The 23072-nt window shown below is 40.1% G+C and overlaps 1 protein-coding gene across 1 annotated transcript in view; it reads right to left on the minus strand.

The window, feature by feature from the left end:
- LOC309386759 (uncharacterized protein C8orf74 homolog) overlaps positions 1–19822 on the minus strand; it is a gene marked incomplete at its 5' end in the record, with an annotated part of 39644 nt that extends 19822 nt beyond the window's left edge. The window contains 2 exons of the mRNA XM_081942506.1: positions 10324–10516; positions 19775–19822. Coding sequence (XP_081798632.1) covers positions 10324–10516; positions 19775–19822 — 241 coding nt within the window. The remainder of the gene's footprint in view (positions 1–10323; positions 10517–19774) is intronic.
- Positions 19823–23072: the final 3250 nt, after the last annotated feature.

Genomic DNA, 23072 nt, shown 5'->3' on the forward strand with positions numbered 1-23072 from the left:
GAGTCAAAAATCCAGGACTGATGACTCTCGTGGGAATGACATTTGGGGAAGTTGTGGCTGCTTTAGACTGCTGTTGTGATTACATGACCTTCATTTTCGACATACCATAATAGTTTCTCAGGGTGTCTCATAATTCCTCACTTGATGCTCACCCAGCAGCAAGGAATTGACACATCAAGTCACTGTTAATAGAAGCAACGACTTTAAGGTACATGAAGAAAAGCCTGGGTATTATTACTGCTTTATAAGTCCTTTCTCTGGACACACACACACACACACACACACACACACACACACCTTTATTCCATCTTTGTTCAGGAATGTAAGGCACGTACATATTGCTTTAACTTCCTATATTTTTTCACAACAACCCTGTGAGGTAGGTTGAGCTGAAAGTCACTAAGTAAGCTGCTGTGGCTATAGATGGCGTCCAAACAAGAAACACCTCAAATGGGAAAGGTACAAAGGGATTTGAGGCACAAACTGAAGGGACAGCAAAGACACCTTGAACTAAACGACTCACATAAACAAGCTAAGTCACCCGATATAAAATGCCTACATAGACAAATTTGGTATTTATTTATTTATTCAAAAATCGACAACCACAATATCTCTGCCTCCCAAAATAGGTCACTGGGAATCAAGGTACTTTGAGTTTGGGCTTGTGTAAGATTGACCCACATGACAATTGAGATATCATTATGGGATAGGGTGGAGTCAGGGTCACCTAACTGTGACCCAGATCACTACATCGGTTCAGCCTACTTTGTAAATGGGGGATACAATGTCTCTTCTTTAAGATTGCTGCCTTCGTAGTGCCAAGGTCGATAGTATTTTTATTTGGTATGTATTTATAGTTAATACCGTTCCACCCGGTCAGATAGGATGGGCATACTCCCTATCCCTTCCTTTAATGTTGCCATCATGTCAGCATGTCTTGGTAGCTTCCACTGCTCTGCCTCTACAGAACACTCTTCTCCCCTATCCCCAAAGCCTTGAAGAACTGGGTCCTGGCTCTTCCCATAAGCATTGTGTCAAGGCAAAGTTGGACTCCAGTAAAGCTGTTTGTTGCTTTTTGGGTGTGTGTGTATGTGCTGAGAGTTTTAGAAACTAACATGTTTTTGCTGGTAATATTTATTTACTTATGCCAGGGTTCCAAGTAACATCCCCAACGAAAGAAGACTCTGAGGATATAGTTAAATAAAGGAGGGATAATGATAACAACGTATATACAGGTATGGGTACAACATAAACAGTGTAAACAGGGTAAACATTGATTTGGAAAGAAGGATTAGAAAACTTTGTTATTAAATATTATGGATGTTTAGCTAGAATAGGATTCTATTCTAGAATAGGATTCTAAGGATCCAGTGTTATTGGAAGATTTTAGAAATCGTAAATGAAATGCCAGTATGTGGTTATGTATTAAATCTTGGTATATTTTATGATGAAGGACGTTTAAACAATTATAGTCAAATGAAAATGGAGGTATGATGATGGTAACATGTGTAAATATCTGAGTTTAAAATACTTGAGTTAATATGAAGTAATGTTTGTTGACTGTGGAAGAGATGCACGAAAGCACTTTCTACAGTATGTAAAGAAGGATGTGTTGTGTTTGTTTTGAAAATAAAAAATAAAACAATTATTTTAAAAAAAGAAGACTCTGAGGCTTGAATTTCCTCAAAGTTCCTTTTTATTAGAGATGTCATATTGGCACATTTGGGAAAACCCAAATCTGAAAGCTTCCAGGTTTTCCCCACTCACATGAAAGTCCAAGCCCCCTACGCAGCACTCACATGTCCATCACATGTCCCAATCAGGCACCGTCCCAACTGGAGATGCCTCCCAACCATACCCCTCCAGGTGCAGGGGAAAATGTCCTTGACTCTCTGAGAAAGGAATGTTATTATGACTATATATTTCCCATACTCCATATCACCCCCCTCCCCTTTTCCCACAGTGTTTAATGTGGCAGGCCTGAAGGCCCAATGCAAAAGATGGCTTCCAGACCTGACAACCTATTTATTTACTTGCTTATTACTGCTTATACGTTATCCAGAATGACAGTGTTTAAATGGGTGCACTATATTACCCTAAATGGATAAAAAGATTCTATGTAAGTTTTTTAAATAGATACGCCATAAATAAATGACAGTAAAAATCACAACATAGCGTACAACCACACTACCATAATTTAAACTGATGTCAAAAAACATTCTAACTTCATAAAGATCGTGAACGAAGAAGAATATTAAAAACCTTTCCAAATATTGGGAAATGAGCACTCCAAATATACCTTGAAAACATGAGGTAACCATTGTGATATGTAGAAATCTTGTTTACAGAATAGAACTAAGCCTACAGGAACATAATTTACAAATGAACAGTTCAGGTAAGTGGTCTTTCTGTATGCCCAGTTCCAAAAGTTGGCACCAGCAAATGGTAAGTCTTGGCAAGACTTCCAAAGACCCAGCCAGTGCAAAGATTGGCAGAGAAAGGAAGAGGAATACATTGGGAAAGGTCAAGGGCCACACAAATTGCACTATTCTGGATCTCTAAAAAAGGGCAGAGAGTACAGCCAGGAAGGACTGCTAACAAACTACTAATAGTCCAAACAAGATATAGGAGCTAGGAACTAACTACTTGACTATGTCAGTGATAAGAAATGGTTTAATTCTTTATATACTCAGTAGATGAAAGTGGCAAATTTCTTATGAATTTATTGATGAAAATCTTTATAGTGTCTCTCTTTAATAAAAACTTCCAAATTTTACACTGACAGCAGACATTCTTGAGAAATAAAAGAAATGGGACAAGAAAAAAAGGTGATCCAGATGAAACCTGAGCAGGGGGTTGGACTAGCAGACCTCCAAGATCCCTTTCAACTCTGTTATTCTATTCTATTCTATTCTATTCTATTCTATTCTATTCTAAATACAATATTAAATGTTAGAGGTTAATCCAGCAGCACCAGTGACTAATAGTTTGCCTTAACTACTAGCAAATCATGACCAACCTGACACAGTGCTGAATCAGTAGAATGACTCACAAAAAACATGATTCAAATGGGTCAATTAGACTAAGCAACCTGGATAAGTGTAATCAAAACATGTTGATAAGTTAGAGAAGAAAGATGCATACCTTGAAAAGGAAAGTATACAATGAATTGGTCACATTTGGTTTCTTTAAATGAATCATGAAATGTGGGCTAATAAATCCCTAACCCAAATTAAGTTAAGAATGCGATCATGAGAACATGTAAGAAGAGTCCCTAAGGACTGTGGGTCAAAAGAAATTTACACTGAGAGAATAGCCTTATCAAAATTAAGTGAAATACCATAAATATTAAATAATAGACTACTAGTATATAGCGCTAGCAAACATAAAATAGATGAGGACAGTTATACAACAAATAAATTATTACTGCCAAGTGAAAACTATATAATTGAAATTAAGCAGTGTACTGAGAATTTCATTTCAATAGATAATAATTCAAAGAAACTATTCATAGCTACAGAAAATATAGACATAAATAAATAATAAAGTCTGGCCAGTCATCCTGATTATCTACACATTTCTTCTCACAGTAATTTACCTTAGGAAAGGCTACAACAAATGCAGTATCATCAATGTTTAACAAAAGCTCACCGATAGCAGCAAATAAAAACAGGTTGATCAGTTTCACAATTGGATAAAATCTAAACCTTCCTAATAATTAAATAGAAATTCTACAACAAATAATTTAAAGCAACTTAAATGCAGGTCATCCTCAGCTTACAACCACACGAGCTCAAAATTTCTGTTGTTAAGTGAAATATTTGTTATGTGAATTTTGACCCATTTGACAACTTTTCTTGCCCCAGTTGTTAAGTGAATCACTGCAGTTGATTAGCTAGTAACCTAGTTGTTAAATGAACCTGGCTTCCCCTTGATTTTGCTTGAGAGAAGGTGATCACATGACTTTGGGACACAGCAATGGTCACAAATATGAACCAATTGCCAAGCACCTGAATTTTGATCCCATGCTCATGGGGATGGCTGCAAAGGTCATATCTGTGAAAAATGGTCATGTTACATTTTTCCACGCCGTTGTAACTTTGAACAGTCACTAAATAAACTGTTGTAAGTTGAAGATCGTCTGTATATCAAAATAACTTGCTAGTGATTCTATAAGGTATTCAGCAGGATAGTAGAAAGCATGATCTGTTTTCTAAATAACTGTGGGGCAGTAACTATCTAGATGCAGACAAGAAAAGAATTTCATAGTATTTCCAAAAAAGAATCTGACATGCATAAAATAAATATAACAAAAAATGCCACTCAACTACAGCAAGAACATAGAATAAATAAAATCACCCATATAATTAAGATAATGAGAATTTAAAAGAAATAGCGTGGCTAGAGGGTTCAACCCTTCCTTGGGGAGACAGATCAATCCTTTTTTTAAAAAATGTGTTTTTTAAAAAATATTTTTAAAACTAGTGACATAAAGTAAAAGAAAATAATGTAAATAATTATTAAATTATTAAAATAAATAAAGTAATGAAAGTCAAGGAACATTATGAAAAATGGGACCCAGATTAAATATAAAGAAAACAACGCTAATGAAAACAGATAGAGCAACCTTCCTTATAACTGAAAATGAAAATATCGAAGTGGTAGCTAGCTTCTGCTTTTTAGGTTCTACTATCAATAGTAATGAAACTAGCAAAAAAAACCAAAACCACTGCAGACTAGCACTTAGTAGAGTAGCCATGAAATCCTTGGAAGAAATATTTAGATGCTGAGTAATTTATATAGCTACAAGCATTAGATTCATACAGGCGGTAGTTTCTCCTATGACATTCTATTGAAGTGACAGTTGGACTTTTGAAGAAATCCATAATACTAGGGAAACTGAAAAAAATGAGAAGAGCAAAAGAAGCAGAAGCAGAAGCAGAAACAGAAGCAAGGTTGATGGACAAATGGCCAAGGGTATACATTGGGAGACTTGTGGAACCAAATTGGGAACAAATTAATTCTGGAGAAGGTCTGTCTATGTCAGTGATGGCGAACCTTTTTCGCCTCGGGTGCCAAAAGCACATACGTGCGCACTATCACACGAACTCGAGTGCCCACCCACATAACTTAATGTCCCCCCTCACCTGTGTGAACCGTGCATTTTTGCACAAGGCTTCCTCGCCACTCCCTGCTCTGGCTGCTTCCCCTTGGATAACACCCAGTGAGGGGAGTAGTTGCTCTGCCACTAACGGGCAGAGATTGGGGTGGGGGTGGGGGGATGCTCAAGTGTGCTCCTGTGTCAAAAAACCTTCCCTTATCATTCTCCTGTGTAAAGATTGGGCCCTTTTTACAATGGCAGGTGTGAGTCCAGTTGCTAAATTCTCCCCTTCTATTAAAGAGGATCTTGGGCACTACAGTCAATAGACAAATGAGGAAGGGAGCTGCTGGCACAGGGGAAAGAAAAGCAGCAAGAAAAGAAGAAAAAGCAGCTTTTTCCCCTCAAGGTGGCTGCTCTGTTCCCCCCCCCTCCCCCGTGCTAGCACAGAGGATCCTGCCTGGTCCCTGCAATCCAAAGGGAAATGAGGAAGAGAGCAATCTGCATGAGGGAAAGACAAGCAACAAGGAAAGAAGAAAAAGCAGCTTTTTTCCCTCAAGGTGGCTGCTCTGTTGCCCTTTTCTCCATTTCAGCACCACTCCATGGAGCCTGCCCCACCCCCCCATCGCCCAGGTCCTCGCTTCTCCCAAGCATTTCTTTGCCTACTTAATTTCCCCTCCGTAGCATTTTTCCATCGTGTTTCTTGCCGCTTTGGACAGGAAAACGACGTTTGTGGGACTAAAAAAAACTCCTTTCAATCAATCAATTCCAACTTTGCAAGATCTCCCCCCCCCCCAAGTTGTAATTGATTGAAGTTTTGTTTTAGTCCCACAAACCTTGTTTCTCTGCACACGATGGCAAGAAATGCGATGGAGCTGGAAATCAGGTAGGCAAAGAAATGTTTGGGAGAAGCGAGGACCTGGGCGATGGTGGGTGGGGCAACCTCGATGCCATATCACTGAAATGGAGAAAAGGGCAACAGAGCAGCCACGTTGAGTGAAAGAAGCCTCTTTTCTTCTTTCCTTGCCGCTTGTCTTTCCCCCCTGCTGGTAGCTCACTTCCCTTTGGATTCCAGCGATCGGGCAGGATCCTTTTTAGTAGCAGGGGGGAGGGGGGAACAGAGCAGCCAGCACGAGTGAAAGAAGCCTCTTTTCTTCTTTCCTTGCCGCTTGTCTTTCCCCTGTGCTGGCAGCTCATTTCCCTTTGGATTCCAGCGATCGGGCAGGATCCTTTTTAGTAGCATGGGGGGAGGGGGGAACAGAGCAGCCAGCACGAGTGAAAGAAGCCTCTTTTCTTCTTTCCTTGCCGCTTGTCTTTCCCCTGTGCTGGCAGCTCATTTCCCTTTGGATTCCAGCCATCGGGCAGGATCCTTTTTAGTAGCAGGGGAGGAGGGGGGAACAGAGCAGCTAGCACGAGTGAAAGAAGCCTCTTTCCTTGCCGATTGTCTTCTCCCCCTCTCCCCTGCTGGCAACTCTCCTCATTTCCCTGTGGATTCAAGCGATCAGGCAGGATCCTTTTCAGTAGCAGGGGGGGAGGAGGGAACAGAGCAGCCAGCACGAGTGAAAGAAGCCTCTTTTCTTCTTTCCTTGCCGCTTGTCTTTCCCCTGTGCTGGCAGCTCATTTCCCTTTGGATTCCAGCCATCGGGCAGGATCCTTTTTAGTAGCAGGGGAGGAGGGGGGAACAGAGCAGCTAGCACGAGTGAAAGAAGCCTCTTTCCTTGCCGATTGTCTTCTCCCCCTCTCCCCTGCTGGCAACTCTCCTCATTTCCCTGTGGATTCAAGCGATCAGGCAGGATCCTTTTCAGTAGCAGGGGGGGAGGAGGGAACAGAGCAGCCAGCACGAGTGAAAGAAGCCTCTTTTCTTCTTTCCTTGCCGCTTGTCTTTCCCCTGTGCTGGCAGCTCATTTCCCTTTGGATTCCAGCCATCGGGCAGGATCCTTTTTAGTAGCAGGGGAGGAGGGGGGAACAGAGCAGCCAGCATGAGTGAAAGAAGCCTCTTTCCTTGCCGCTTGTCTTCTCCCCCTCCCCCCTGCTGGCAACTCTCCTCATTTCCCTGTGGATTTCAGCGATCGGGCAGGATCCTTTAGTAGCATGGGAGGGAGGGGGGAACAGAGCAGCCAGCACGAGTGAAAGAAGCCTCTTGCCGCTTGTCTTTCCCCCGTTCCAGCAGCTCTCTCCTCATTTCTGGTTTGCATTGGGCTGTTTTTCGCCCTTTGGAGGCTTCAGGGAATCCTCCGGAGATTTAAAAAAAAACTATCGAAAATCAGCTGGCCAGCGGGCGTGTCAGGGGAAAAATGCCCTGGGGAAATCTGAGATCAATGGACCGTGGCTGATTCCCTTCCGCATATCTTTTGAGATATTAAAAAATAAAATAAAAGTCTTTGACAAGTATATTCTAATTAATAAACAAACTTTAATAATAAAATAAAAAGTAAATGAAACAGAAAATAACTAATTGGTTACATTTTGATAATTAAAGCTACGTCTGCCAAGCTGGCAGCCAAACAAAGAAGAAAGGAATTTTAGTTCTGGAATGTGTAAACGCATGCGCAATAAATCACTTTCAGATAAGAATTTTTTGTTTTATGACCTGCGCAATAAAGCTTTCTTAGTTTAACTCTTGAGTGTCAGTTTAGGCAGTTCAGGCCTAGCAAACCTTTTAACATCGTGACAGGGCGCATGCGCACTGGAGCTGACAGGGCAATGCCTCGCGTGCCCTCAGAAATGGCTCTGCGTGCCGCCTGTGGCACGCGTGCCATAGGTTTGCCATCACGGGTCTATGTGGTCACTATCATCTGACCCTAATCTGATGCTACATAATGAGTTAGTTAATCAATCAATCAATCAATCAATCAATCAATCAACTCTGCTTAATATGTTAACACCCCCTAAACACATCCTGGACCTGACCAACCACTGCCTAACCAACACATACTTCATCCATAATGGACAAAGATACAAACAGATAGAAGGAGCACATATGGGATCACCCCTCTCACCCGTCATTGCAAACGTATACATGGAACATTTTGAAACTAACGCCTTAGATAAATCTGAACACAAACACAAACTCTGGCTTAGATATGTTGATGACACTTTCGTGATTTGGCCACATGGGAAAGAAAAACTAGACAACTTCCTCACACATCTCAACAGCCTACACCCCAAAATACAATTTACCATGGAAATAGAAGCAAACAACCAACTTCCCTTTCTGGACGTCCTAATCTACAAAAAACCCAATGGTTCTCTAGGACATACCATCTACCAGAAAAACACACACACAAACCGCTACTTAAATGCACAATCCCATCACCACCCTGCACAGATCAACTCTGTAGCCAAGACCCTCACCCCGAGAACCAAACGCCTAGCCGACAAAGACCACCTGAAAACTGAATTACACACTCTCACAAACATATTAATCTCCAACGGATTCCAAAGAAAAACAATTAGCAAGCTAATCCAAAGGGAGACTTTGCCCAAAAACCAAGACACAGAACAGGACAATGGCATCGCCCTCCTCCCTTACATCAAAGGCACCACAGATAAAATCAGCAAAATTCAACACAAACACAATATCAAGACAGCCTTCAACACTGACCAAAAAATAGCCAACATTTTAAGAAACCCCAAAGACAAAATCCAGCTAGAAAACCAAGGAGTCTATGAAATACCATGCAAAATCTGCCCTGCAACATACATAGGACAAACAAACAGTGGAATAAATGCATGCATCGCAGAACACAAGAACACAGTAAGAAGTGGGATTTACTTCTCTCTATCCAGCAGAAGGACACCCGATTATTTTGGCAAATTGCTGCCAGCTCTTTGCCGGGCCATCGGGAACTCCCTCTATGCTGCATCTCTAACAGAGACTGGGAAAACTATTTCTTGGCAATTTACCAGGCGTCAGCAAGTTCAACCGTGCCTGACCCACAGCTGTCTCCTGTAGCCTCTGACTGGCAACCTGTGACCCATGCTGAGATCACCGAGTTTATCTCCGAACTTAAGTCAGGCAAAGCTCCTGGCCCTGATGCTATTCCCCCTGATCTGCTAAAATCCAACCCTGAATGGTGGATTCCTCTTTTGGCAAGACTCTTTACATACATTAATTCCTCTGGCAGAGTACCTTCCTCCTGGAGCTTAGCAATTATTGTGCCAGTTTTTAAATGAGGAAATAGAAACAACCCAGCTGACTATCGCCCCATAAGCCTGCTCTCCATTATTGGGAAACTGTATACCAAATACCTCCATCGCAGACTCCTCACTTGGGTTGAGGAATCCAATATCATTGGTGCTGAACAAATTGGGTTTAAAGCGGGCTGTGCCACACTAGATCACTGCTTTGCCCTAGCGCACCTGGTCGACAAATATACCACTATACCAGGTGGCAAACTCTTCACTGCTTTCATCGACCTAAAGTCAGCATTCGACTCAGTCCCTAGGGATTTGTTGTGGTCAAAACTGCTCAAAAGTTCTATTGACAGACGTTTGCTGTTCTTAATTAGGTCCTTGTACAATCAGACCTCCAGCCAGGTCAGATGTGGTCTGCAGGGAGAACTTTCTAATCCTATCCCGATTAAGAATGGAGTAAGGCAGGGATGTGTTCTGGCTCCTCTTCTATTTAATATATTTTTATCTGACCTGGCTGGTTACATCGGACATATTGAGTCCCATGCCCCGAAGCTGACAACTACAAAGATCCCACTTCTTCTTTACGCTGACGATGCGGTTCTCCTTTCATTGTCAAGGCCAGGACTGAAAAGATTACTTTCTGCATTTGGGTCTTACTGTGCTGAAAACCATTTGGCTATTAACTATGATAAATCAAAAGTACTAGTGTTTACTAGAGCCCGGAAATTGTATAACTGGGATATCAGTGGCAATGCTGTTAAGCAGGTCTTCCATTTTAAGTATCTAGGTATTCAATTTCAGAACACCGGTGCCTGGACTAGACATTGAACCCAGGTGCTGAACTCGGCCTCCTGTAGTCACCAGCAGATTTTAAGATTCTTTTATACCCAAGGTGGCCAGTTCATTCCTTCTGCCCTACATATTTACAAAGCCAAAACGCTGGCCCAAACTCTCTACGGCATTCCCATATGGATACGGGGCTTCAAGGATTGCATTGAAAGAACCCAGGCTGCTTTCCTTAGAAAACTTCTGGGTCTTCCCCCTTGTGTTGGTGTACTTTTTCTTTAACAACTGCAATCTTGGCTTACCTTGGGTTTCCTCCAATAGCTCCCCTGTCAATTTTCCCACTTCTGCTACAACTTGCCAGGGTAAACCTTTGTTAGCAGCAAACACCAGGCTATAGTAATGGGCATCAAGTTTGATACTCTGTCGTACTTCCTGAATTTCATCAAACTCCTTCCACCCCAGCAAATCTCTTAGAAACAGGCGACCAGGCTTCTGCTGAAAAAAGCACCAAACAAGAAAAGCTGTTAGTTTGTGGCACTGCTTCATATCATAGAAGAATTTTAAAAATGACAGACCAATTTGTCCAGCCTTCTGCTCCACACAGAAGCCAACTTTACTCTGGGAAGCTTACAAATGCAACCGCTCCTATGTGGCTATTTCCACTCTGATGACTTACAGCAAGGCTGTCAAACTCCTGGCCCATGGGCCGGATGCATCACACGCTGGCCATTCCCATGTCCTGTTTAATGAAGGGGGGAAGTCCTGATATGTCACATGATGCTGCTATGATGATGTGAGTTTGACACCCCTGACTTACAGCATCTTCCATTTCAATCAGTCCTTGCTGTACAAATATATTAGCAGTGAAGAGAGTTTTTGTATTATCAAACCAGTGATGTTATAAAATGTGCTAAATCAATTTTTAGGAATGCCCTATATGTCAGAATATTCATGAACTGGCAGAGACATGGTAACAAGATCAGCCAATCAATAAGCATGGTAACAGGTCAGCCAATGAGGCTTATTTGGAAACAGAAACTTAAATAAGAAGTCTGGCTCTGGTCTTGTCTATATTAAGCTCTGAACTCTGAACTGAAACTACTTACAATCACTCCTCTCTACCCCATTGGAAGACCCACCTGTTGGTATTGTATATTTACTTATGTGTTATATTGTATATAAAGAGAAGTTAATGAATCCTACTGAATCAGATACCTGTGTGCTTTCTGGATTTGATTTCTGCAACAAACTCTGACACCATAACTACCAGAAGCAATAGCCACTGATGCTGTATTATTATTATTATTATTATTATTATTATTATTATTATTATTATTATTATTATTATTATTATTATTTGTCAGGGGAAGTTCCACCCTGAATTAATGAGGCGTGGACCATTGGCTCTCCTAGTAGCATATTTCCGACTAACCCGGAGCATATTCTAATAAAAAAAAACACTTTAATATAAAATAAAATAAAATACGAATCTTGCTAACTCAATTAACTACATTTTGGCAGATTTATGTGCCTGCGTCCTCTTGGCAGGCGAACAGAAGATCAGAAGGAAAGTAAAGAATGTGTGATGTATTATGTGACATGCGCATTAATCATTGTCAGATAAGAAATAGTTCAGTCTACTGTATAACTCAGACTATAAGCACAAGTTGGCAAACCAATTAACGCAGTGAAATTATTATTATTATTATTGTTGTTGTTGTTGTTGTTGTTATTATTATTATTATTATTATTATTATTATTATTATTATTATTATTATGTTAATCTTTGTTGAGATTCACAGCCTTTGGGGCTGGTTGGTAGCCTAACAGCTCGAGTCCTAACCAAGGACCTAGGAACTGTTAAGGTAACGTCAGAGGATATAAATTGTTCCAAGTAGGGTGGTTTTTTGTAGAGTCAGAATGTTCAAGTCAGGTACATTTAGAATTTTCAAATAGTGAGGTAGCCCATTATTATTATTATTATTATTATTATTATTATTATTATTATTATTATTATTATTATTATTATTATTTTGCAGGTATAGTTTGTTTCTGAAGAGACAATACTGTAATAGGGTCCCCCATCCTGCATAAAACTAAGCTTAAATCTAGTTGAGTTCAGGTATTGCATTAAACCAATCATGGTTTTCTGTCTAAGCCATATGGTTATGGTTTCCATATAACCTTAGCTCAGGGACAAGAGATGCCTTCAAAATGTAAGAATATAAATTTCAGTTTTCAACATGGTATCAGGTAAAGCATTCTTAAAACTCAACTTTTCTGTGATTCTGTAGAGCTTTTTAAAAATAATTTTTTTAAAACCCTCAAGAAGGGTTTGTTATTGGTGGCATAGATGATGGTGATATGTACTCATGTTCCTTTAGTCAGTGGGTGATGAGTTTTATTACAATAGCTGTATGAAAATTTGAAGGTGGTTTTGAAATTGAAATGCATTGTACTCTGGTCACAAGCTGATGTTCGATGCAGGGCCAATGTAAGAGAATGTACTGTGACAAGACATAGGAGACTGTAGTCAGCTTGTAGTACAAATCCTTGACTTGAAAAATATTCCCTGATGGACACCCTCACTCTGACACAGCATGAGAAAAGGTCCATGTGAAAGTCCCCATTTTGAAGATCGGAGTGAACTGCCTGGAGTTATTGCAGCAGGACAATTGGTGACTGTAAAGGATCTAAGTTTCACCAAGAGAAGCCGTATGGTAGTGCTGCAATGAAGATGGGATTTGATGGAAGAGTGAGGGCTTGCTCCTTATAGTCTAAGCACTGGACTTAGACATTTACAGTTAAGGTCCTACCTGGTCAGTTTATTTTGAAAGATGTTCTATTGGCCAGCTACCAGGTTTGCCTGCAGGACTATCTACTGGACTGCTTGCTGAACTGCTGGGTCATCAGTGTTGGCAAGGGAGGGAATTAAGCCTAGGCCCATGACTTATGAGGTCCAAAGGGACAATGGTCTAATCCCTTCCATTTAATATCTACATAAAGCCACTTTATGTAGGTGAGATCATTCTTCATCGTAGGGTCAGGTATCAACAGTTGTATATTTCTTCTTCAACCAATTGACACTGTCAAGGCTTTTTCTAAAGGCTGGAGGCTCTTAAAAAAGAGGAATAAGTTTATACTCAACCTGACACAACTTAGTGCCTACTCTTAGTTCTACCAGTGTGGTGGTAGAACTAAGAGTAGTTCTACTTAGTAGTTCCATTTAGTTCTGAATGGGTTGTACTCCTCCAGACACAACTGTAATACCTCTGCTGCATAAACACATAAAGCTAACCTAAGCCCACACTGTGGTAAGTCCACTATCAGAATCCTTCCTGCCTTATTTATAAATTTTACAAATAAATAAATAGCAATAGCACTTAGACTTATATACCACTTCACAGTGCTTTACAGCCCTCTCGAAGCAGTTTACAGAGTCAGCATATTTCCCCCAACAATTGTGGTCCCCATTTTACTGACCTTGGAAGGCTGGAAGGCTGAGTCAACCTTGAGCTAGTGAGATTCGATCTGCCAAATTGCAGTCAGCCGGCAATCAGCAGAAGTAATGTGCAATACTGTATTCTAACCACTGCGCCACCACATCTCTTATATAGTATAAATATTCTAACCTGGCCTGGGCTATCCCACCAATTACTCAGCACCCCATTTTAAAATTTTTATGATACTCAAGGCTATCAGATCTAGACTTTAAAAAAGTGTCAATCTCTAATTACAAAAAAGGGAGGCTGCAAATTCTAGAATACTATTATATCAACACAACACCTGGGTTTTGTTGAGACAACGTACGATTTTGGCCAAATATGTTTTCTCAAAAGACATTGAAAGGAATAAAGCTTCATAAAAAGAACTCTGTCACCCAATTGAGTTTTGTTTTCAGCTCTGAACCAGTCTAGTGAGAAAAGAATATACCTGGGATTTTTTTCTGCTATAGAACTCCTAAAATGAAGGTGACATTGGGATGTTTTCATCTGGCAACATACTGCACTTTGTAGAAGAATTCAGCCTGAAAAAGGTTTAAGAGATGTGGAAGTTGCATTCAGAATTGTAGATTCACATTAATCATAGGGGTGAACTAGATTAACGTTTAAGATTTCTGCCAGGTATAAAATTCCAATTCTGTGGTTGGTTTCACACATCACACTAAAACATTGTTCAGATAGAATTTTCTGAACAAACTGTAGAGACCTGGTTTAAACACTATAATCCACCATAAACCATGTTTTGCAAAACACAATTGCTGGGATAATATAACACAGTATTTAAAAAAACACATTATGGATTAGTGCAATTTATAAATAAATAATCAAATTTGAAAATACTGCCTATAATCCACTGGGAATTCATCGGAAACAGGTGATTAATCCTCCATAGCTATTTTACACAACTAATGTAGCAAATCCTTTTGCATTACTACTCTTTTGCATTTTAGTACTTAATGACTAAGGGCCTCACAGTTTAAGGATTGATATTATAGTATAGTATAGTTAGGCCATGTATAACTGACAGAATGGATGCCAAATTGTGATTTTAATATAGATTTTATCTGTTATTTATTACATTATTCTATCATTTTAAACTGGATGTTCCTTGTTTTAGTGGCAGTGGAAGAACCTGGAAGAATGGCACAACATGAAGAAAAAAAAGAATTAACATTGCAAATGATTATGTTTGAAGTTCAAAAAGTACAAATAAGTACAAAAAACATTGAAAAGAGGATGGAGAAGATAGAAAAAAAGAGAAAAATAGCGGGAATAGTTGAGAATATTTATAAAATGATGATGAAATTTGAGGATAGAGTTCAAAAAAATGAAGAAAAATATGAGCAAAGTTATAAGAAAATTGTTGATATTGACAGCAAATTGAGCGTGGTTGGAAACGACAGGAGTGGAATGTTGAAAGGACAGATTAACGAACTTGAACCCTTTCTTCAAAACATGGAAGAAGAGAGAAAATTTGGTAGAAACAATGAGAGAACTTCTGGCAGAAGCACTGGTGATAACTAAAGGCAAGCGGATGGAAGGAACAAATGAATGTTTAATATCCATAACAATTGCATACATATATATTTGTTGTGGCCCAATAGCGGCCAGCTGAGCTGTTGGTGGAATCTGACAGCGATGAACACTATGGGACTACCCTGGAAGCTGAGGAAGACTCTGGGGGGTGTTCAGAGTCAGAGCAGGGACTAGAGAGGCCTATTGGCCACCAGGTGGCGTCTGAGTCAGGGAGCAGTGAGGAAGAACAGAGGGAGGCTGTCCCTGATGTATGTATGTGTAGGGCTGCGAGGAGGAGGGAACAGCTTTGGAAAAAGGGGCACAGAAGAAAATAGGAACAGATGGCTACTGATTGGCTATTGTATTGTATTGTATTGTATTGTATTGTATTGTATTGTATTGTATTGTATAAAACCAAATAGAACTTGATGCATTTTACATATACTGGTTTCCCTTTCATTTAAGTAATAGGGAAATGCATTCACTATGATTGTTGAACTGGTACTACAATATTTTTGGAGGGGATTTTATGTTATTTTCAAAGTTTCCAATATTTCTCTGAATATGTGCATATGTGTATACAAACTAAACTTTCTTCAATACAAATAGTAAATTATAATGAACACAATCCTATGAAAATTAAGCATTTATATGGTCCCTATATTAGATGAAAATATAAATTGCACATCTCCTATACAGGTAGTCCAACTTCCGACTACAATTCAGTCCAAAATTTCTGTTGCTAAGCAAGAAAATTGTTAAGTGAATTTTTCCAATTTTATGACATTTTTGTCAAAGTTAAGTGAAACACTGCTGTTGTTAAACTATTAACATGCTTGTTAAGTGAACCAGGCTTCCCCATTGACTATGCATGTCAGAAGGGTGCAAAAAGTGATCACACGACCCTGAGACACTGAAACTGTCATAAATATGAATCAGTTACCAAGTGTCTGAATTTTGATCAAGTGACCACGGGGGAATGCTTTAACTGTCATAATCTGGACAACTGTCCTGTCAAGTTTTTCAGTATTGTTATAACTTCAAATGGTCACTAAATGAACTGTTGTAAGTCAAGGACTCCCTATATTAAGAGGAATTAAAGATGACTTGAGCAATTTTAAACAACTGTCAATATGTGGATACTTCATCTACTCCATTTGATGCAGTAGATGGCAGAACAGATTTCAAAACTGAAGATTTTTTTAAAATTCACATCCAGCTATAAGTATGATATCCCACAATACAAATTTACACAAAGTGAGGGTTTTGGGGGAAAACCCACACTTTAAGAGAAGTCCAAGCAGAGAAAGAAAAAGTAAAAGCAAGGTATTATGCTTTACAGCAGAAATAGGAACTAGTTATTTACGGTATAACCTAGAAGTTAGGTTCCAATTCCCCATGATCAGAAATGGTGGAAACTTCAATGCAACAATAGCTAAATCACCCCAGATATCTCCTCTCATCCTTTGCAAAAGGATGCCAGCTGAGAGAAGCAAATAAGAAATGCATCTGAATAGGACTTCGAAATAAGCAAGAAATGGTATTTCCTGAGCCTCGGAAGCTGAGACTAATTAAACAATGTTGTAGATGGGAAAGAGAACAAAATCCTATTAAAATAATTTGGCAGAAACAATGAGAGAACTTCTGGCAGAAGCACTGGTGATAACTAAAGGCAAGCAGATGGAAGGAACAAATGGAGGGTTTTGAGTCTTTACAAGATATGCAAGGAACAACAAGGCGCCAAGAGAAGTTCACACAAGACTTATCAAGAAAACAATTAGAATACAAATACCACAAATGGCAAGAGATATAGGACTGCACTACTACTGGAAGGATACAGGATGATGAAATGAAATGTTATAATAAAAATTAAATTAAACTTAGTTAAATGCAGAACAATATGTATACAATAAAGTAATAATAGTTATAGTTAAATAAATGATTAATAATGGTAATAATACACATATATACACTAGATTGATAATATGGAATTTTATATAAATTGTAAGTGAGGACCATGGAGAGGATGTTCAAAAGCTAATATATAAAGATGTAATACTATTGGATGATTTCAGGATGATGTAAATGCCATAATGTAAATGCCATAATATAAATTTATATTTATATTATTTATATTTATAAATTTATCTTAAATTTAGAATATTTTACATATAAAGGATGTAATAATAGCTATAGTGAAATGAATGTTTAATATCCATAACAATTGCATACATATATATTTGTTGTGGCCCAATAGTGGCCAGCTGAGCTGTTGGTGGAATCTGACAGCGATGAACACTATGGGACTACCCTGGAAGCTGAGGAAGACTCTGGGGGGTGTTCAGAGTCAGAGCAGGGACTAGAGAGGCCTATTGGCCACCAGGTGGCATCTGAGTCAGGGAGCAGTGAGGAAGAACAGAGGGAGGCTGTCCCTGATGTACGTATGCGTAGGGCTGCGAGGAGGAGGGAACAGCTTTGGAAAAAGGGTCACAGATGGAAATAGGAACAGGTGGCTACTGATTGGCCCCTCCCGGAGAGCTTATAGGTGTGGCGACGGGAGGGGAATTTTGCAGGAAACAAAAATTTACTGATCCAGCCGTAGAGAAAGATTGGGAGAATTTCGTGAGTTCAAGCTTCATAGAGATAGCTTTCTGGGCTCCCAGCCAAGGGGTTGCTTATCTCCCTCCTTAGTTGTGGCAGACAGCCAAGTCTAAGTCCATACATATTGTAGAGGCTTGGGACAGAACAATATTAGAATGATGATATGAGTCTTTATGTAAATTGCAAGTGAAAACTATTGTGAGAAAGCACAGAAGTTTTGTAACCAATCGACACACTGTAAGTAATTGGAGAAGGACTTTTATTTTGTGTGTGTTTATGTCTGTTTGTTTTATGTTTGTGTGTACATATATATAGGTATGTATTTGTGCGACAACCCCTGGTATGCCTAAATATGGGAGGAAGGTCACTACTCCCTCATTTCTGTCCTTCCTCCCATATTTAGGCATACCAGGGGTTGTAACACAAATACATACCTATTTCCCTGGCTCAACTGATAAGGAGGCGAGCCTGTGGCTTAGTGGCTAAGACTTCTGCCTAAGAATAATACAGCCCAGGTTCAAATCCCAGTAAGGGTATGGCTAGCTCATGAGAGCTAATTAGCTCGAAATAGATCTATACTAGTCTCCCTTTATTTATTTATCAGTACAAATACAACACAAATATAAAAAGGCAACATTAAAAATAAAAATATGGTTTTCTGCCTGCATGGTCTTCTGTGATAAGCCGAAGGACAGAAATGAGGGAGTAGTGACCTTCCTCCCATATTTAGGCATACCAGGGGTTGTAACACAAATACACACACACACACACACACACATATATATGTATGTATGTATGTATGTATATGTATATATATGTGTATGTGTGTGTGTGTATATATATATAGAAACCACCTGAAGGTAAGTGGTGCATGGTGGATCCTAGGGAGCAGTGGGCTGCGGGGCCCTTGCACTCTACTTCCTCAGTGCTAGGAGAAAGTCCTCAGTGCTGCCATTGAGTAGCACTGCTCGGGGTAGCCTAGATCAGGATGGGCTGCTGGGGGTTTGTAGGGGTTCGGGAGAATCTCTAGCTAAGATTCTGTGCAGTTCGGAGAACCCCAAAATCCCATTCCTGGCTGGTCCCATCCACCCCACCCCACCCCTCCCAGGAATCCCCAGGCAGCCCGTTTTGGATGCGGGTAAGTGCAAGGCATGTGCGGAGGCTAAGGGAGGGTGAAACACGGACCTACCGGAAGTGTGGGCCTCTGGAGTCTGTGGAGGCTGTTTTCATTTTCTCATTTTTTCACCCTCCCGGAGGCTTGAGAAACACCTCTAGAGCTTGGGAAGGGCAAAAACGCCCCCCCCCTTGCTGTGGGGTAGGAGGCCAACTAAGCCACGCCCACCATGGCCACACCCACCCAGCAACCAGGCAGAGAACCCCTTGCTAAAATTTTTGAAGCCCACTCCTGGCCTAGGGGTGTGTGGGTGCGTGTGTGTGTGTGTGTGTGTGTGTGTGTGTGTGTGTGTGTGAGAGAGAGAGAGAGAGAGAGAGAGAGAGAGAGAGAGAGAGAGAGAGAGAGAGAGAGAGAGAGAGAGAGAGAGAGAGAGAGAGAGAGAGAGAGAGAGAGAGAGAGAGCCCAAAAGGGTTTGTCATCACTGGGTTAGAAAATGAAATATCAAAACAATCCAAGGATCCAGTAATTAATTTCATTGTTCTTAAAGAAAAAAACTTCTGCCATCAAGTTCAACTTCTCATATATAAACACATAAAAATCCAGTGTGAAAAGCCCCTCTCTGAATTTAAAATGTCAGCCTCAGAGCAAATTGCAACATTCAATTGCACAGTCAGAATCTGACTGAGGCCGTCTTTAAGCTACTTTAATCAGTGCATTTCCTAGTACTTTTAAAATCAAAAGACACTGTGCAACAGCATTTTTTAAAAACCATGTTTCCTTGGTCAGAATAAAGTAAAAAACAAAACAGTGAAGAAAAACGGAAAGTTTACAAATGCAAGCCTCCAAGATTTCTCCAGGAAGAAAGCAGGAAGGCTTCTGAGGCCTTATTTAAAGGTCTTTCTGGTTTCCATGGGAATGAAACTTGGCAGACTATGTTATTATATTTCACCAATATTTTCTGGGGCTCTCCCTTCCCCTCTACCACGATCACCTTAAACTTTTCCTCCCATCTTTTTTTACCTGCAGCTGAAGGACAGCTTCAACACCCTCCGCAGTTAAATTGGCCATCCTTCCTGGATTGGTTGCTAGGAGACGCTGGCTTATGATGCAAAACCCTGGAAGAAAAGGTTCTATTACAAAGACATAATTGCATACTCCCTTCCAAAGCACGGCTTTTACAACCGCCCAATCTTAACTTTGTTCATCTGCCTATCAAAGGATTCAATGGAGATTTTAAAAATCTGACTTTTTCAGTTACTCATTTATGAAATGCCTAGATACCTATCCACGGTAGAGATGAAGTTTTAGTGACTTACCTAGTATCCCATGGGCATGATTTATGAGTCCCTCCATGGTACACATACCACCAGTCACAGCTGGTAGCTTCAGATAGGGTTTGAATGCTGGAGCCAGATTGCACAGGATTTGAGAAAACAAGCACGGAAGTTGATTTTGTGGCTCTTGAACAGAAAGGCCACTTCTGCCTTCAAACCCTAAGATTTCTATTTTAAAGATTAACTGCAGCCATTGAGCATTAAGAGCCGAGAAACTGAGAATTTAACAGAAAATTCTGATTCATCAACTGGAAGACTAGGAAGGCCTTATGCCTGCTATTGGAATGACTGATCTGGTTCTGTAGCACCTGAATTTGCAGAGAAATGTAGACATCCCACTGCAACAAGAAGCAATGGGTGGAAACTAATCAAGGAGAGAAGCAATTTAGAACTGAGGAGAAACTTCCTGACAGTTAGAACAATTAATCAGTGGAACAGCTTGCCTCCAGAAGTTGTGAATGCCCCAACACTGGAAGTCTTTAAGAAGATGTTGGATAGCCATTTGTCTGGAACGGTATAGGGTTTCCTGCCTAGGCAGGGGGTTGGACTAGAAGACCTCCAAGGTCCCTTCCAACTCTACTATTGTATTGTATTGTATTGTATTGTATTGCTCCTATACATAAAAAAACCAATCCTCTCACTAAAACAGCAAAACACAGCAACAGACCAGAAAACAATGATGTAATCTAGGGTTTGAGGCCAGAGATTTTATGTTTGTTTTATGTAGCGGAATATTCCACAGTAGTCTGAAATGCTGCCGTAAGGTTTTTGAGTGCAGCTCAGAATCTGATAAATCCAATGAAACTCTGAACACGAGGCAACTGATAATCAGTTTTATTTTTCTGATCAGAAAGCAAAACTGGGCAACCTTTTTCATCTCCCACTTTAAATAGAGCAGGCAGAGAGAGACAGAAAGCAAAAGCAGAAGCTGCTGCTGCTGCTGCTCCCAAAAACTTTTTCTCAAACTTCTTATAGTTTACACAGCTTGCACAGCTTATCATAGTATTAGAAACATAATTTCATATCATGCAAACTTCGTGATTTTTCTCAGCGCTCTGAAAACAAAAGAGCTTAGAAGGGGAAAGGAATACATTTTCATATAGCCCAGAGCTTTGTTAGGGGATGCTGTCTCACTTTATATTACAGCAAACAGGCAGAATTCCCATTTTTCATGTACACCAAGTTGCTTTAGGAAGGCTACGTAGCTAAGCTTGGCAATTGGCCTGGAGGCTTTATCTTTGCAGTTGGCACATTAGGTTACAATGCAGCTCAGCTCAGCAGGGAATCAAAACTTGAGTTAGGTACACTCCGTACATGCTCTAATCTTTTCACTGCGATGCTGGAAGCTATGGGTGGTTACCATTCGGTGTGTGTGATGTCCCTGCTCTGCAGGGCAGTTTGGTTGCCACTATGCTTCTGGGTTTAATTCAATGTTCTGGCTGTCCTTTACCTTTTAAGGCCCTTCATGATTTCTTCATGGTCTCTTGCAGCACTGTCTTTCCTCGGTTATATTTACCTGTCGTGTCGGATCCAAGAGGAAAGGAATGCTCTGGGTCCTGCCCATTAAGGAGTAACATCATGGGACCCAGAAGGAGATCCATTTCAGTTGAGGCATTCACACTCTGGAATATCATTCCATAGAGTTGAGACTTGCCCCCAACCTGCTGTCTTTCTGCAAAGCCTTAAAGACCTGTTTGTTTGTTTTTTAACTCCAAGCCAATTATATGCACTGGCCATATAATTCCAATCATAGCACTAGAAAATCTTTTGTGACTACTTTATCATTCTAATGGATAGCAGTAAAGGGGCATCTGTGAGGGAGAATCAGCAAACAGGAGAGGCTGCTTAACTTTTCCCTAGCTATACCCTAGCTATAAGAAAAAGAAGGACTAGGGGAGACATGATAGAATTGTTCCAATATCTCAGGGGTTGCCACAAAGAAGAGAGAGTCAAACTATTCTCCAAGGCACCTGAGGGTAGAACAAGAAGCAATGGGTGGAAACTAATCAAGGAGAGAAGCAACATAGAACTGAGGAGAAATTTCCTGACAGTTAGAGCAATTAATCAGTGGAACAGCTTGCCTCCAGAAGTTGTGAATGCCCCAACACTGGAAGTCTTTAAGAAGATGTTGGATAGCCATCTGTCTGAAACAGTATAGGGTTTCCTGCCTAAGCAGGGGGTTGGACTAGAAGGCCTCCAAGGTCCCTTCCAACTCTACTATTGTATTAGTATTATTGTATTATTGTATACATTTCCTTTCCTATTACTTTACTCCTTCCCCACCCCCATCTTCAGGGAGACTGAGTAGAGAATAGAACATAATTATTTATTGGCCAAGTGTGATTGGAGACACAAGGAATTTGTCTTTGGTGCATATGCTCTCAGTGTACATAAGGAGAATAAAATACATTCATCAAGAATAAAAAGATACAACACTTAGTGATAGTCAAGGTCACTAATAGGCTATCAAATCGTAGGAGGCAAATTACAATGACCTGAGATAGCAGGAAAAGCAGGCAGAGGAAAGGTTACATAACGTCACTAGTGATATGACATCACCACACAAACGACATAATTTAGGGAAGGTGTCATGACATATGACATAATTGTGCCTTATATCTGACATTTATGTTCTTATCCATGCTATCTTTGCCAATCCGTATGCTCTTTCAAGAATCACAAATTATGAATAAACACTTTAAAAAAGTAACCTCATCCTAACTGAAATTCAAGGCAGCTTTATAACATCTCTTGGCCTAAACCCTTATCTGCAATAATGAGGTACAATGCTGACCTAACAGGCAGGGGTTAACAAATTATTTCAAATTATAGTACCTTATATTATTATATGCATTGAAAGTTAATTATACACATAAGGATATCTTTCTTTTTCTTACATACATTTCTTACTATTTTTTTTCTAGAACCAGGGCTGATATCATTTGGCATCAATACATTATTTTACCACCCCCATTATCACTACT

Source organism: Natrix helvetica, assembly GCF_964273705.1.
Source record: "Natrix helvetica genome assembly, chromosome: 2".
Classification (NCBI taxonomy): domain Eukaryota; kingdom Metazoa; phylum Chordata; class Lepidosauria; order Squamata; family Natricidae; genus Natrix; species Natrix helvetica.